This window comes from Strongylocentrotus purpuratus, unplaced genomic scaffold, assembly GCF_000002235.5.
Source record: "Strongylocentrotus purpuratus isolate Spur 01 unplaced genomic scaffold, Spur_5.0 spur5_scaffold_11, whole genome shotgun sequence".
Classification (NCBI taxonomy): domain Eukaryota; kingdom Metazoa; phylum Echinodermata; class Echinoidea; order Camarodonta; family Strongylocentrotidae; genus Strongylocentrotus; species Strongylocentrotus purpuratus.
The window spans coordinates 17,241,319-17,255,492 of NW_022145596.1; the positions used below are offsets into that span (position 1 = coordinate 17,241,319).

Consider the following 14,174-nt stretch of genomic DNA (forward strand, 5'->3'; position numbering starts at 1 on the left):
GAAAAGGGAAATAGATGCAGTAAACTCGTTTGTACCAAACCCACGCGCATGCACACATCCTCATCCATACCCCATCTCCAAGGGTCGTACAGTAGCTATATACCGTGGCTTCATCATGAACACAAAGTTGCTGGATCTTTAACGTTTTCGTTAAAAAAAGAAAAACAATCAGATAAGGCCAATAACCGGGATTCCGACGGTTAGAGCAGTTATTGATCTGAGGGTAAAATCGTACTGTTTTCACCGCATTTAGATGGAAACTGTCGAGAATACATTTAATTACCATATCTCCGCTAACATTTCAATGCTTTAGGTAAGGAAACCTTCAGAAAATTAAATTAGCTTGATCACTGAAAAAAGGATAAGAAACGTAGCAGACATTCGATTTGCGTGAAACCGATACCGGTTGGTCTTCATGATTAAGTAAGATCTACCGGGGAAAGAAAAGAATCGAAAAAAGGGGGAATCTGCAAAAGGAGACTCGGGCATACAAAAACAGATTTCGTAGCTGAAGTGTAGTCGCCGCTCGAAAATTAATCAATGCGATTCCATCGACCTTCAGGTAGAATAAGTCTGGAATTCAATACTTCATGAGTGAACATGATGTAGAATGCAATAACATGAAGCAGAAATAAGAAACCAAGGCTTTCGACATCAATGGTTTATTCATGAATGAATCGGCGCCAACCATTATGTGCTTCACATTACAGATCCTTTGTCTCCTTTTGGAGTAGAAAGAATCCTCTCAATAGCCATGTTCAATGGGCTTTCCTAGTCGGCGTAAGTTTTTCCCCGCAGCAATAAATACTCCATAAATATTTGACTCACACCATTAGTTGTCCGTACGCTCTAACTCGGACCAACTTGCCACGATCAAGTTAACACGACCTTCCCCCGACCCATTCTTACTCAGTGTAACTTCCAGAAGTGGTGGCGCCCGCTCTAGTCGACCTCAATCCAGCTTCCGCATCTAAACCGCGTGAAATCGAATTTTCATTTTCGATTTAAAAAAAAAACAAAACTTGTGTAAGGTCACAAATACTCTGAGTGCCAAATGGGAGCATAAACACGGTCAACTTACGCTACCCTCTAGTCGTGTTAGCGCGTTACTCCTGGGGAAAAAATAAGGAGTAAAATTAGTCGGCGTAAAGATCGGCGTAGGAAACACGACTATCGACCTTTACGCCGACCTCATCATATTTACGCCGACTAGCTCTAAACACGACTTTTCTGCAGACCAGAATTACCATCGTGTGAACACAATGTATGACTTGGGAAGATCAAGATCTTCATACGAAATTCGAAATGTGCCATTCTTAAGGACTATTCCGAGGGGCGTAGTTTTAACAGTGACCCTTCGAAAAATATAAAAACTACCCTGTATAGCACCTGACTTCATATCCATTATCTCTAATAGGAAATTAAGAAAACAAATTAAACGTTATATGAAGCATAAAGGTGTATTTGGGGTTCAAGGGAAACAATAATTACAGGTAGATATTAGAAGAAGAAGAAAAAAAAATTACTACGTAGTTATAGCGTATACAATCGAAGCCCCCTCCCCCTAAAAAGTTATATATAACAATTATACTTTTTAAAACGTGCCATCTCCATTTTACCATTCAGGATACGCAGAGAACTGGAAACCATTCAAATTCTTTCTTCCTTTCTCGTTCTTTTTCCCCCTTCTATGCCAAGGTTAAGTGACAGTCGGAGTGTTTGTAGACATTCCATAAATTCATTTTCCCATAGTTTTTGTTTTAATAAAAAAAAGAGGGACTCAGTCCCATGCATAGCGATTCATGTCACGCAATGTGGTGAGTGGTCTAGTTCTCTTATGAACAGAAATATGACGAAGGTCATGGCCGAGTCGAATGCACTTGCGACCGTAAATCATAAAAGCTTAGCAAATAGAAGGGCCTTTCATGACAATGCATACAAAAATATGAACCAATGATGAACGAGAGAATATCATATTCTGTTGGACCACTTTCCTCTCAAGTATAAAAGATTCAATAGTTCTCTATGGAGATGGAGCATTTCATATTCATGATGGGAGGGAGAGGAGGGGGGAGGGGGGGGGGCAACATGCATTAGCATTAGAACATGAAAGTTCCTCTTTCATGACAATGCATACACACATAAACCAATAAAACAGAGAATATCATATTCTGTTGAACCAATTTCCTCTCAAGTGTAAAAGATCCAAAAGTTCACTCGGCACAGGGGCGTTTCATATTTATGATGGGAGGGGGGGGGGGGGGTCGAAAAAGGCACTAGTTGAAAGCTTGCGCTTTACAAGATATACTGAACATTGTTGACTCCAAGATTATGAAGGGGTGACTAGACCCTCTGATCGACACTTCTAACTAAAAAAAAGAAATCGGTTAAATCATCTTTGTAAATAACAAAGAAATCATTAGTTTATGAAATGTTAATATGTACAAAGCAAATGTGAGAGAAAGTCGCATGATACGTCACAATGTGTCAACTTGTGTTTCACTATTGACTACTTCAACAATTCATAACTTTCCTTTTTCGAATCGGATTTTGCTCAAACTACACTTTTGTTTCTCTCTCATTTGTCTGCTTTTATCAAAACCAAATTAATATCAGGGGAGACTTCCCTTTTAAAGAGATTCGTTACCGCCAATACCGCATAGCTTCCGTGTTTTGCTGTGGTCGGGACAAGAATAATAACAGTTTACCATCTCGTGCTTTGAATAACATTGAATAAGGAGAATGAGATACTTTTGAAATTTACACGACAGTTTCCAGTGCAATTTCTTGCTTAGGTAGAAGAAATAACGTTACGATCTAATTTTTCTAAAATAAAGTGAGCCTCTTACTCCTTAAGTAAGTTGTGACGATATTTATGAATTAACACCCATTTCTTTCAGAAGTTTGGTCGTTTTGTTTGAAAACTTAAGGGACTTTCCTCACAATTGAGGAAAAGTAATCCACTTACACGTGCAGGTCAAAATCTTGAATTGTAACTCGTATCGATTTGTTTAAGCCCCTATCTCACTGGGTCTGGGCTGCGACTGTTGGCGGCAAATCGCAAACGGCAATTGCGAGGGAGCTTCCAAAATGTTTCAAGACGTTCGCGGGGGTTCTCAACTTCCTCGCGTGAGTCACAGAATCTTGCTCTCGTGTTGCTGGAGATTTGAACACGTTCAAAAAAATTATGCGACAAAATTTTCTCTCAAAATAGTCGCAGAATTGTCGTGGGTGTCTTTATCCCGTCTCGAACCCATCTCAATATAGTTTCCGTGAGTCGGACAGTGCGATAAATAATGGTTGGTGACCTATGAAACTAAATTGCGATTGATTGGAGACAAAATGAGACTCGTACGATACAGGCGCGAACTGCCCTAGGACCCCTGGGAGCGCGGCACATTCGTCATTCGATTTCGACATGAATAAGCCACATTGTGACTAAATTGCGATTAAAATAATGCACGACATTCCCTACGAATGTCGTGCAAGAGTCGCACGACATTTATGCAAACTCCTTGGCTCAATTTTTTTCCAGAAGTTCGTGCGATATACGCAAATGTGTCGTAAGTGCCGATTGGGTGTGATTCCATGCAGGTGAAAATTGTCGTTAATTCGCATATTTTGAGTCTCCAACTATAGCTTTACGAGGTTTACAAGAAGGACATTGCACTTTGTACGTCTCCATTTACAGCAGATGTTATTCATGAACGTATTATCCTCTCATTTTCTTCAACTTCAATAGTAAAGATATCAATTTTTAATTGAGATTGATCTTTTCTTTGACATTTCAAACAGGTGGTGAACGATTTGATAACCAAACTTGACGCAAGCAACATTCATGTCATGGTCAAAGAGGCTTTCAACGTCGATAAGAACATGGAAACGATGTCGCAAAATATCGCACAATCACTCAAGTACCTCAAGGTAAGGTAGCCTTGAAAGGCATTGTGGTGGATAGTTTGTGTGAGAAAGAGAGAGAAAGAGAGAGAGAGAGAGAGAGGGGGGGGGGGGGGGAAAGAGAGAGAGAGAGGGGAAGAAATAGAGAGAAATTATAAAGAGATAGAAAGAGAAAGAGAGAGAGAGAGAGGAGGAGGAAGAAGAAGAGAGTGAGAGAGAAAGAGTGAGATAGAAAGAAAAGAGAGAAAAGAAGAGAAAAAAGAGAAATAGAGAGAGAGAGAGAGAGAGAAAGAGATATATATATATATATATATATAGTAAGAGGAGGAATAAGAAGAGAGAGAGGGAGAGAGAGAGAGAGTAAGAAAAGAGAGAGAAGAAGAGGAGAAATAAGAGAGAGAGAAAGAGAAAGAAGAAGAAGAAGAAGAAGAAGAAGAAGAAGAGAGAGAGAGAGAGAGAGAGAGAGAGAGAGGGGGGGGGGGGGGGGGAGAGAGATGCCTAGCTGCTATGGTGTATGACAGGGGTTTAGAGATGATCAAGACGAGTTGTTGGGTGGGCTCGAGTCTTTAATCTCGTTTGACAAAGAGACAGGGGGCTTAGAGTTGAAGTTGATGGGTTTTACATGACCTAATCTTCCCATCTCAAGAGAATGCCGATTTCTCATCGTAGGATTAAGCAGTGGTAGATGACAGGGGGTGGAGGTGGGCACAAACAGCCTGTGCCTCATTTTGATTATCCGTTTGCATAGTGATGCCCAAAGTACTGAAACACCGACAAAATGCCCACTTAATTTGTATTTTTTCTGGAATCGTGCCGCTTTTGGCTATCAAAATTCCGGATCTACCCTTGGAATTGAATTTAGTGCCAGAATGTTAGAGGAGGGCGGGGAAAGGGGGAGGGGGGGGGGAATAATCACCCCTCCTCCCTGTTGGATATCACCCCCTCCCCACACGCACACACCGACACAAAATAATGAAAAGAAGAAATCAACTATTGACATTTTATAAGTTGCAGAAGTGTCAGAACTTTGGATTGTTATTCGTTTGATATCCAACATCTGAAATAAAATTTAATCTGCGAACTTATTTTGGGCCTTACCAAAACTACTCATGTGCTTCAAATATAAACTGCCTTTGCTAACTATATTAAATTAAAAAAAAAAAAGTAGAACAGAGTAAAAATAGAAATTTGGTGAAGCAATGAAAAGGTAATATCACACAAGGGATGTTTACAGCAATGTTTCCCGATGTAGGTATCGTACAAAGGAGGAAATATTAAACACTTTTTTTTGTTTAGTCCAGCTTTCAATGCATTCATCGGCTTTCTTTGTACTCATTCACAAATTTGACCGCAATCTATCTCCCTATGCCCGTCTACTGTTTCACAATTTTACCCGATAATGCGAGCATAGTTCCCATTTATTATAGATTTGGAAGGACAGGCACGCGCTGCTTGGAGATGGCTAAATTTAGCTTGAGGTTATATAATACCCTGGGGGTGTTTCAAAAAAGATCCTAAGTTAAACTTATCTCTAAGTTGGACTTAACAATTATGGAAAGCCATAAGCATCTATGAAATATTTGTGAAAGTTATTTTCTATTATCAAGGAGATTTCATGTTCTTGATGTGGAATTTATTTAAAGTCTAAAATACTTGAATATTCGCTTTTGAATATATTTAATTTTAAGGCTACAAATGGCTCTCCATAGTTTTTAAGTCCAACTTAGCGTTAAGTTCAACTTAGAGTTTAAAGTTCAACTTAGGATCTTTGTGAAACACCCCCTGGTCTCTGCCAGAACGTACTTAGTTGTGGCTCCAGGAGGAAGCGGGAGGGGGGGGGGGGGATTTATGGGGGATTTCATATTTCCCACGGTCGACAAATTCCCCCTCCAAATTGTGGAGATGTGTAGATGTATAAGGGAGGTGTACCGTCTGAAATATGACAAACAAAAACATCATCACAACAGGGGATGCGGATGAATGCACGTAAACCTTCATTTTCTAGCCTGAAACACTCCTTGAATAAGATTTTCTTTTTTGTTTAATTGATCATTCTTTGCGCACGAAATGACATGGATTGGGAGGCAGAATTCAGAATACATTTTCAATAATTCATTGCATTTTGCCCCGAACCCCAACATAAACAAAATCTCTATGTGGGCATGCCTTGAACCATAATGCATGGCCCTACACAGGAATTTTTCCTTTTGGGGACTGGGGGAAAATGCAATGAATTATTGATAATTTATGGCATTTTCTTTGTTTATTTGTTTTGTGAGGGCGTCGACGTACTCTAGCGCCCGCTGCGTACAGTCATGATTCATTGGCTAAGCAATGGCCTCGTTACTGTGAGCCCCCAGGATCAAAACCGTGTCGATGTGCTATATTAGTGCCCCTTTCTAAGGCATCCCTAATACTGTCAGTTATGACTTAAGGACGTAGGTCCCCTAGTTGATTAGCATAGTAGCACACACATGCTTTAGCAGTCACGCAAACAAACACTCCTCAATTGTCATTCAATAAAATCTGAGAATCTATTATTTAGATCTATTAGGAATAAATCATTGTCAAAATCATTGGGGTAAAAATCATTATTCCACCATTATGACCAACAGTGTACATTAGAAAAAATAAAGTAAGTAACATTTTATACAAAAATTAAGCAATTTTTTCATCAACCTTCAACAATGTATACTGAGTCACTTTAATCTTCCTTGACTCCTTCTCGAATTCAGTCGTGATCACATCAGACCCTTCAAATACTCAGAACAAGAATACAATTTCTGATTCATAACTTCTTGAGATCTTAAAATTCAAATGATACCTGAAGTGCAACCAGAATAACACAATTAAAGTTCAAAATATGTATGCATACATCATTACAAAAACATCATCCATTAGACCTCTTGAATGTTTAATTCCCTATTTTTTTATTTTATAGTAAAGTCATCACGTCTAAAATCATGTAGGCGATTTTTCTTATTATGAGCTCACTTGATAACCTTTATTTCTGGACGTATTTTCACCATCGACAAAAGAAAAGGGGCAATCTAATTAGCAAAAACATGCGCAAAGAGATAAAAAGAACAACGACAAAAACAACCACAACAACGACAACAACAACACCATCATCAACAAATCACAATCGTTCTGGCAAAATCGTACCCGCCCTATCATTTTATGCATTTAAAGTAAAAGTAATTCCCACTCAGCAGAGAAAAATAAAGATGCAATAAGCTACCCTCGAAAAGCGTGGGAGTAATATCAGGATTTGTCAACAAGTTTGGAGAAATGCAAAGCAGGAGAAGGGGATAAACTTGGATAAATTTGGATAAATCGCGTGTAATAGGAAAAGAATCGACGGAGAATTTACATTGGAAATACATTTCAAGAAAATGAATAAAAATGGTGCGTAGGAAGCCATAACCGGGGAAACTTGTATTCATTTATTCTAAGCGCGAAAGTCCCAAATCCAAAGGCTTGTTAAAACTTTTTTTGTTGGTGTAACAAGCCTTCACTTCTTTTTTCTCCTTGCGGTAAAGAAGACAACAGTCTCCCACAAGACATGCGCTGTGTGATAGTGATCATCGTCAGCAGCTTATAACTGGGCGTTTTTATTCTTTACCCTGCCATGAAAATGATTTGATGAATAATGCACCCTAAAGCCGCGTTGAGGTATGAAGCGATAAACAGCAGCGATTTTTAATATTCTTTTTCATTATATATAGGAGTAATACACTTCTTAACTCTGTGTTATAACATAGCCTAAGCCTAAGTGGAAACGAGTAGGACCATTGTTGTGCGCAGTTCCAGTTCATTTACCTTATAACAGATATTAGATAAAGACCCCCCCAAAAAAAAAAAAAAAAAAAAAAAAATAATAATAAATAAAAAAAATAAAAAAAATAATATATATATATATATATATATATATATATATGAACAAGCCGTAAGGTTGAGCTTTGGCCATGCGATTGGATTGTAAAAGAAACGGTGTGGAATCGATCAAAAAAAGCTGATTATGTGGCATATAAGTATTGGTGTGTACTGAAAGGTTCTGGAGCCATCAACATACATGTAATAAGGAATTTGGCCCAGTCTTGGTAAAGTAACAAGCACTGTACAAAGAAAGATGTATATGGGACTACACGAACATGTGGCATAAAATCCGTCCCAATTTTTAGGATATTACATGCCCTATTTAGAATATCAAGGCATTTGGAGAGCCATGCTGTTCAGGGAACATTTTTATCTGATGTTCTTCCACACTTGCATACTACAATGATAACGCCCACAAATTTCGCCTCTTCCCAGATCTCAACCTTCTATTTAATGCTTGTCCAATGCAGTTTGGTTCTTTAATATTTTGAGGAACGGAAGCAGCTTCAATCCTTCATTTGTCCTTGGAAGCGTGTGGTTGCTTTCAGAAAAATCGTAACAAAAAGTAAAAAGGCATCCATTATTTCATCAAATTAATTTTTATCAAAATGAAACGCGATAACCACGTCGTCTACACCTCGCACAAGCCGCATAGTCCTTGACCTATAATCAAATATGAGACGAGCCACACAATATTCCATTTCTGTCTTCTTATACATTTTTAACGATTTTATTTTTCACTCCCTAGAATTCCCTAAAGTGGCCATAACTAACCTCGATCAGATGTTTCAATCTCACAGTCAGGAAGATGTTCTTTCGCTATTGTTTTATTTAAAAACGCAAGTGAGAGAGAGAGAGAGAGAGAGAAAGGGGGGGGGGGCGGGGGAGAAAGTGAAAGAGAAACATGAAAGTAGAGAAATATCGAGAGAGAGATAATGGATGAGAGTAACAGTAAGAGAGAGAGAGAGAGAGAGAGAGAGAGAGAGAGAGAGAGAGGGGTATAGAAATACGACAGACAGAGGGATATAGAAATACGAGTGTCTGCGGTTGGCCTTCTACTGAGACAAAAAAGAGGCTCTATTAGATAATTGCAAAATGTAATCAAGTTGATTTGAAGCTGCAAAAACCCAACAGCGTTCTTGGCATAATAACACCAAGAAAACTAGCCCATCTGGGGATCATTTCAGTAGCAATTTCTCACACTTTAAAAAGTTTCTTAAATTTAATCGATTTTCCCCAATACCTACATTCCTCAACACTATGAAACTCTGCCTAGGTGGCTAGGTCGTTATAACAATCATAACAATAATATAAAAGAAATAAAGAAAAGGAGAAGAAGAAGAAGGAGAAGAAGAAGAAGAAGGCAAATATGAACGAAGGGAGAGAAGAAGTAGTTATCATTATCTAAACACTTTCAATCAAAACGTGTCACATTCGTTTCCTCGCGCAATTCTTTTCATCCAGCAAAAGGCCCATAGGGTTTTTCCATTCATTTCATGTGAATACACACTAAAGAGTCTCATAGAACAGGCCTTGTATAAGAAAAATAATATTAACTCTAGTAGCTTCTGGAAAACCATTGTCGGAGACATCAGATGAAATTACTTTCTTCTGCATAGTTATGCATATTTGCTTCTTTTAGTTCTTTTTAATTCAAATAGAGTTGTATATTCTACATATTCCAATTTGAACATGGTGACTTTTGCCATGCATTTTTTGTGTTTAATATCATTCAAGTTAATTATGTCTAAGTACAAGGGTTTTTCCATTTATACTACATCGAAGATGTGATGCTATATACGTCTATGTTTTATTTGTCATAACGCAAATCAATCACTGAAAAAATGTACCTGCATAGGAGAAAAGTCTCTTTATCATAAGAATGGCCAATTCGCAAACGGTGAATTGGTAATTCAGGAGCAAGATTTGTCTTCCTAGAGGTTTTTCTGGTCTTGATAGAAAAGAACCGTCTCCCATGCAGAGGGAATATTGATGAATGCCTCGGATGAAAGTGTTCTTACTTTTCTAACCAATGTTCAGAGGTAGTTGGTGAAATTGGTGTAATTGTCATTGTGTGGGTAGTAGTTCAAGGTTGAGCGAAGTAGAATAAAAGATCTTAAGTTGATCATCCTGAGGCTATCAGAGTTATATTCCCAAATTAAGAAATACAAATTGCGTTTGACTTCTGGAAAGTAAGAATAGAGAATTAACACACCCCAGAGGAATTTTAGTTTCTTAGAAATCGATTTCCTTTGTGATTATTGGACTGAAATCATGGTAATGGCGAATTATTTGGACTGTTTTCCTGATGATGGCTCATAATAATCGTTTGATGTTAAAGCGATTGTCATTCCACTAATGATTTTGCGTATCTCTTTAATAAAGTAAAGTATACGGGGAGGGGGAGTCCTTCCACAATGATATAACAGAGAGAGAGAGAGAGAGAGAGAGAGAGAGAGAGAGAGAGAGAGAGAGCCAGCGAAATGGAGGGGGGGGGGGGTAGATGGAATATGAAATGCCCTCTTCCCAGGTGCGCGCACATCTATGCCACTTGTAGAAGATCAGTGTCTTTCTACTCTTGACTGTATCTTGCTCAGCAAAATGATACGAGAAGTGGTTTCTTCTGCCTACCACCATACTTCAAGGAGTTCAAACTTATATATTTCTCCTACCCGGCAAAAATGATACATTTCACATTTCATATAAACCTTAAATATTCACTAAGAACATATCATTTAAACAATCATTCTCTTTTGTGTCACTGTAATTCAGAAACAAATATAATTGTTGTAACTTGGATCACATGCGAGACATTGATCCTAATGGTTGTTCTCATACTCTACACATTATTAAACCACTTTAAACATGAGGTTGTTTTAACAATCATAACAATAATATTTCTGTGTGTATCCCTCATTCAGGAGAAAGATGTGCGAGTCATCATCGGTAATTTCTACCAGAAAGAGGCCATCCAAGTATTCTGTGAGGTGAGAATATTGACATCGAACACGATTCCACTCAGTCTGTATTGATATGTAATGATTTAAACGGATTATACTCTGCATAACCAAAATATAATAACAAATTCCTTGTATAGACTTGATAAATGTAGACTGAGATGTGCGATCGAAATACAAGGACAAAAACTCGTAAAACTTATAATAGTCAGAAACGTCATTTGATATTACTTTTGGTTTATTTCCTGTTAATTCATATAACTGCATCGTTTTCTATAAATAATATCTACATGAATCTATTTAACTCTATGAATTACTGAATACCAGATAAGGGTATATACGTGATACTACTATTATCATATGATCTCAGCATTTAATAACTTTCCTCTTATTTGATCGTTTACTCTCACAAAAGCCACCAATACTTAACTGAAACAATGCGAACGAAGACAAATAAACTTATCAGAGGTTTTTTCAAAGGTCGCTTCATACATTTTGATTAATTAAAACAAATTATTGTTCTGATCATGGTTTGAACACTTTTATTGGTTCGTTATCACTTTTATAAATGTATAAAATTCTACCCAATCACTGCTCTATCCTCCCTCATTCCATTATGACGTAGACGTGGTAGAGTTGTGATGTCAATCACTGATTGGCTTTGGACCAATGAATGTTGTTTAATAACAAACTTTATTTATTTGTGTGTTTGTTTTCTAGGCCTACAAGGCCAAGTTGTATGGTTTGAACTACGTCTGGTTGATATGGGGGCACTACGAAAATGAGTGGTGGGTAAGTATTACGTCGTAACTTTAAGACCAATCTTTATCGTTACATCAAGTTATTAAAATTGGCAAACACATAAACAGAAGAAAATAAATCATCTCTTTATTTTGTTTTAAAAGAAATATCTTTTCATATTGATCGAATTGGCTCAAAATGCGTGATGGAAATTTTTGGAAACACAAAAGAAGAATAATGTGATTTACATGGCTATTAAAGCGTTCCTCTTCGGTACCACAATGACACACTTACTTTGTGTGATTTTACAGAAATACTTATTATCTTTAAAATATGAAAATTATATTTTTTAAAAGGCAGAAGATGTGCTTTAAACATGGCATCAACATGACACTATAGTGTGCTAGAAACAACACGGACAAATGTACGTTTACTTTTATATAAATCATATGTAAAGTCGAAACAATTTTCATGTATTTAGTACACCACGAACAAATCTTGCAGTTGTATAGTCATGAATAAAAAAATAGTTGAAAGTTGAAATAGCATCCGAAACACGGCAGTCTGTATATAGTAAAAATAGCCGGTACAATATTTTGCTAATAACTGATATTAGTATATGTAATCTGTTTTCTTTTGGAAGAAAATGGATGATGAAACGACCGACTGTGCTCCAGAGGAGATTTCGGCGGCAGTGGAAGGCTACATTGCAGTCACATTTGATGTTCTAGGGGACAGTAACAACGAAACCATCTCAAAAATGGTAAGTCAAGAAATTAAAATTCAATTCATCATTGTCCACAAAGCTTATAAAAACAGTCGATTAAAAGGCGTACATCAATGCAGAAAAATACCCATCGAAATATTCCTATAGTACTATAAATAAGCAATAAAAAGTGATCAATACTTAAAGACCAGTAGTGGTAAAATTAGGGTTCAAGGGTTTTGAGTGCAAAATATCTATTCAATATTGTTTAAATATTGCCTTCAGAGGTTTAGATGGCAATACTTCAACCTAAATTCGCAAAAAAGCAGAAATATATGCCCAAATGTTCAATGCATGCTGAAGTGCATTCGCGATATCTATCCAGGCCGGATCGATATGATAATTTACCAAATATATCATATACCATATATATATATATAGGTTTTTCCCGCCAAAATTTGTATCATCACGTATTAGTCAAAATACATTCTTTCACATAATTGGTAATAAGAGCTTTCATTTCATTTTTTGAGAAGGGGGCGTTTCAAAAACTGGTCCATACCTTTAAGCTAATCTGGATCTCTGGTATGGGAATCGTTTGTCGAGAGAACATGGCTATAATTCTTGAAGGGTTGGTTATCCTGCAGTAGATTGATTGTTTGAACCAGTAAAATAAAATCAGCCTCACCATAAATTGCTGAAAATCATCTTCAATACAAATCGCAGCTCTCATTTGCACATAGTGACCTGTGTTACGAGTCTGGCCGCGTTCTTAGCGATTTGTGACGCGTCGCGACAAAAGGAGGACGGATTTTTGAAGATGGTGCCAAAATTGGCGAGTGGACCGTGTCTGTATCTGCCTTGACACTGGCAACAAGGAAGAATGGCAGAGTTAATAGAGACTTCAAAAAGTAAATACCACAGGCACTTGCGCGATGTCTCCGAATGCATGCCGTCTAGATATCGGCAGTCAAGTGCAAAACTCTCGAAACAAACCCTAGCTATCGAGGGGCTGTATTTACGAGGCAATAATTAGAGCCGCTGCCCAAGCCACTACCTCCACAGCGGTGTAATATTAAAAGCTTTTGGCGTAAACAATGAAACAAGAAAGCCAGAAATGGGAATACCTCTGTCAAATGGTCGCTTCTTCTTCGGTCTCGTCTACCTCCTCATCCCACATTCATCATGATGTGTGTGTGTGTCTTTCTCTCTACATCTCTGTCTCTTTTTGTCTCTCTCCATCTCCGTCTTTCCCTCAATCTCTGTCTTTCCAGTAACCTCCTCTGTCTCTTTCCCTTGCTCTCTCGATCTCCCCTCTCATTCACTCTATCTCTCTCCATCTTTTTTTCTCTTGCTCTAACTCCCTCTTCTGTCAGCCCTCTCTCTCCTCCTCTCTCTATCTCTTTCTCTCTCTCTCTCTCCCTCCCTCTCTCTATCTCTTTCTCTCTTCCTCTCTCTCTCTCTTCCTCTCTCTTTCTCTTTCTCTCTCTCTCTCTCTCCTCTCTCTCTCTTTCTTTCTCTCTCTACCTCCCTCCCTCCCTCCTTCGTCATCCATCTTTCCACCGCATCGATCCATCAGGGAGCCTAATTCGAACTGACATGACTTGAAGCATGCATCGATATCCAAGCAAGCTTATGCTTAATATATTTTCACAACCCACAAATCATTGCCAAACATGTTGATTTTGCTCATAAAAGGAATAATATGTTCCTTGTCGGACTGATGAAGAGTCCAAATCATTGTACATTCATGAAATGCCTTTATATTTGGGATTCTGCGTTGGATTAGTCCAAGACCCACATCGAGTCGTGACGTAGTTTGCCGAAAATCCTCTTCAGAATTATTGGGTTAATCATGCAAGTCGAATAAAGTGAGGAGAGCTGAGGATTGAGCGAGGGTGCAGAGGCACCAGAAAGAAAAACTTAACAGCAATTGCTTTAGGACGCCATTTTGTTCACATTATGAGAGAGAAGAAAAAGAATCCACATGATTT

The 14,174-nt window shown here is 38.0% G+C and overlaps 1 protein-coding gene across 1 annotated transcript in view; it reads left to right on the forward strand.

The window, feature by feature from the left end:
* The window catches only part of LOC763655 (gamma-aminobutyric acid type B receptor subunit 2), a 74,406-nt gene that overhangs the window by 7,074 nt on the left and 53,158 nt on the right, over window positions 1-14,174 (forward strand). Inside the window, exons 3-6 of the mRNA XM_030980829.1 lie at window positions 3,796-3,924; window positions 10,698-10,763; window positions 11,454-11,525; window positions 12,118-12,237. Coding sequence (XP_030836689.1) covers window positions 3,796-3,924; window positions 10,698-10,763; window positions 11,454-11,525; window positions 12,118-12,237 — 387 coding nt within the window. The remainder of the gene's footprint in view (window positions 1-3,795; window positions 3,925-10,697; window positions 10,764-11,453; window positions 11,526-12,117; window positions 12,238-14,174) is intronic.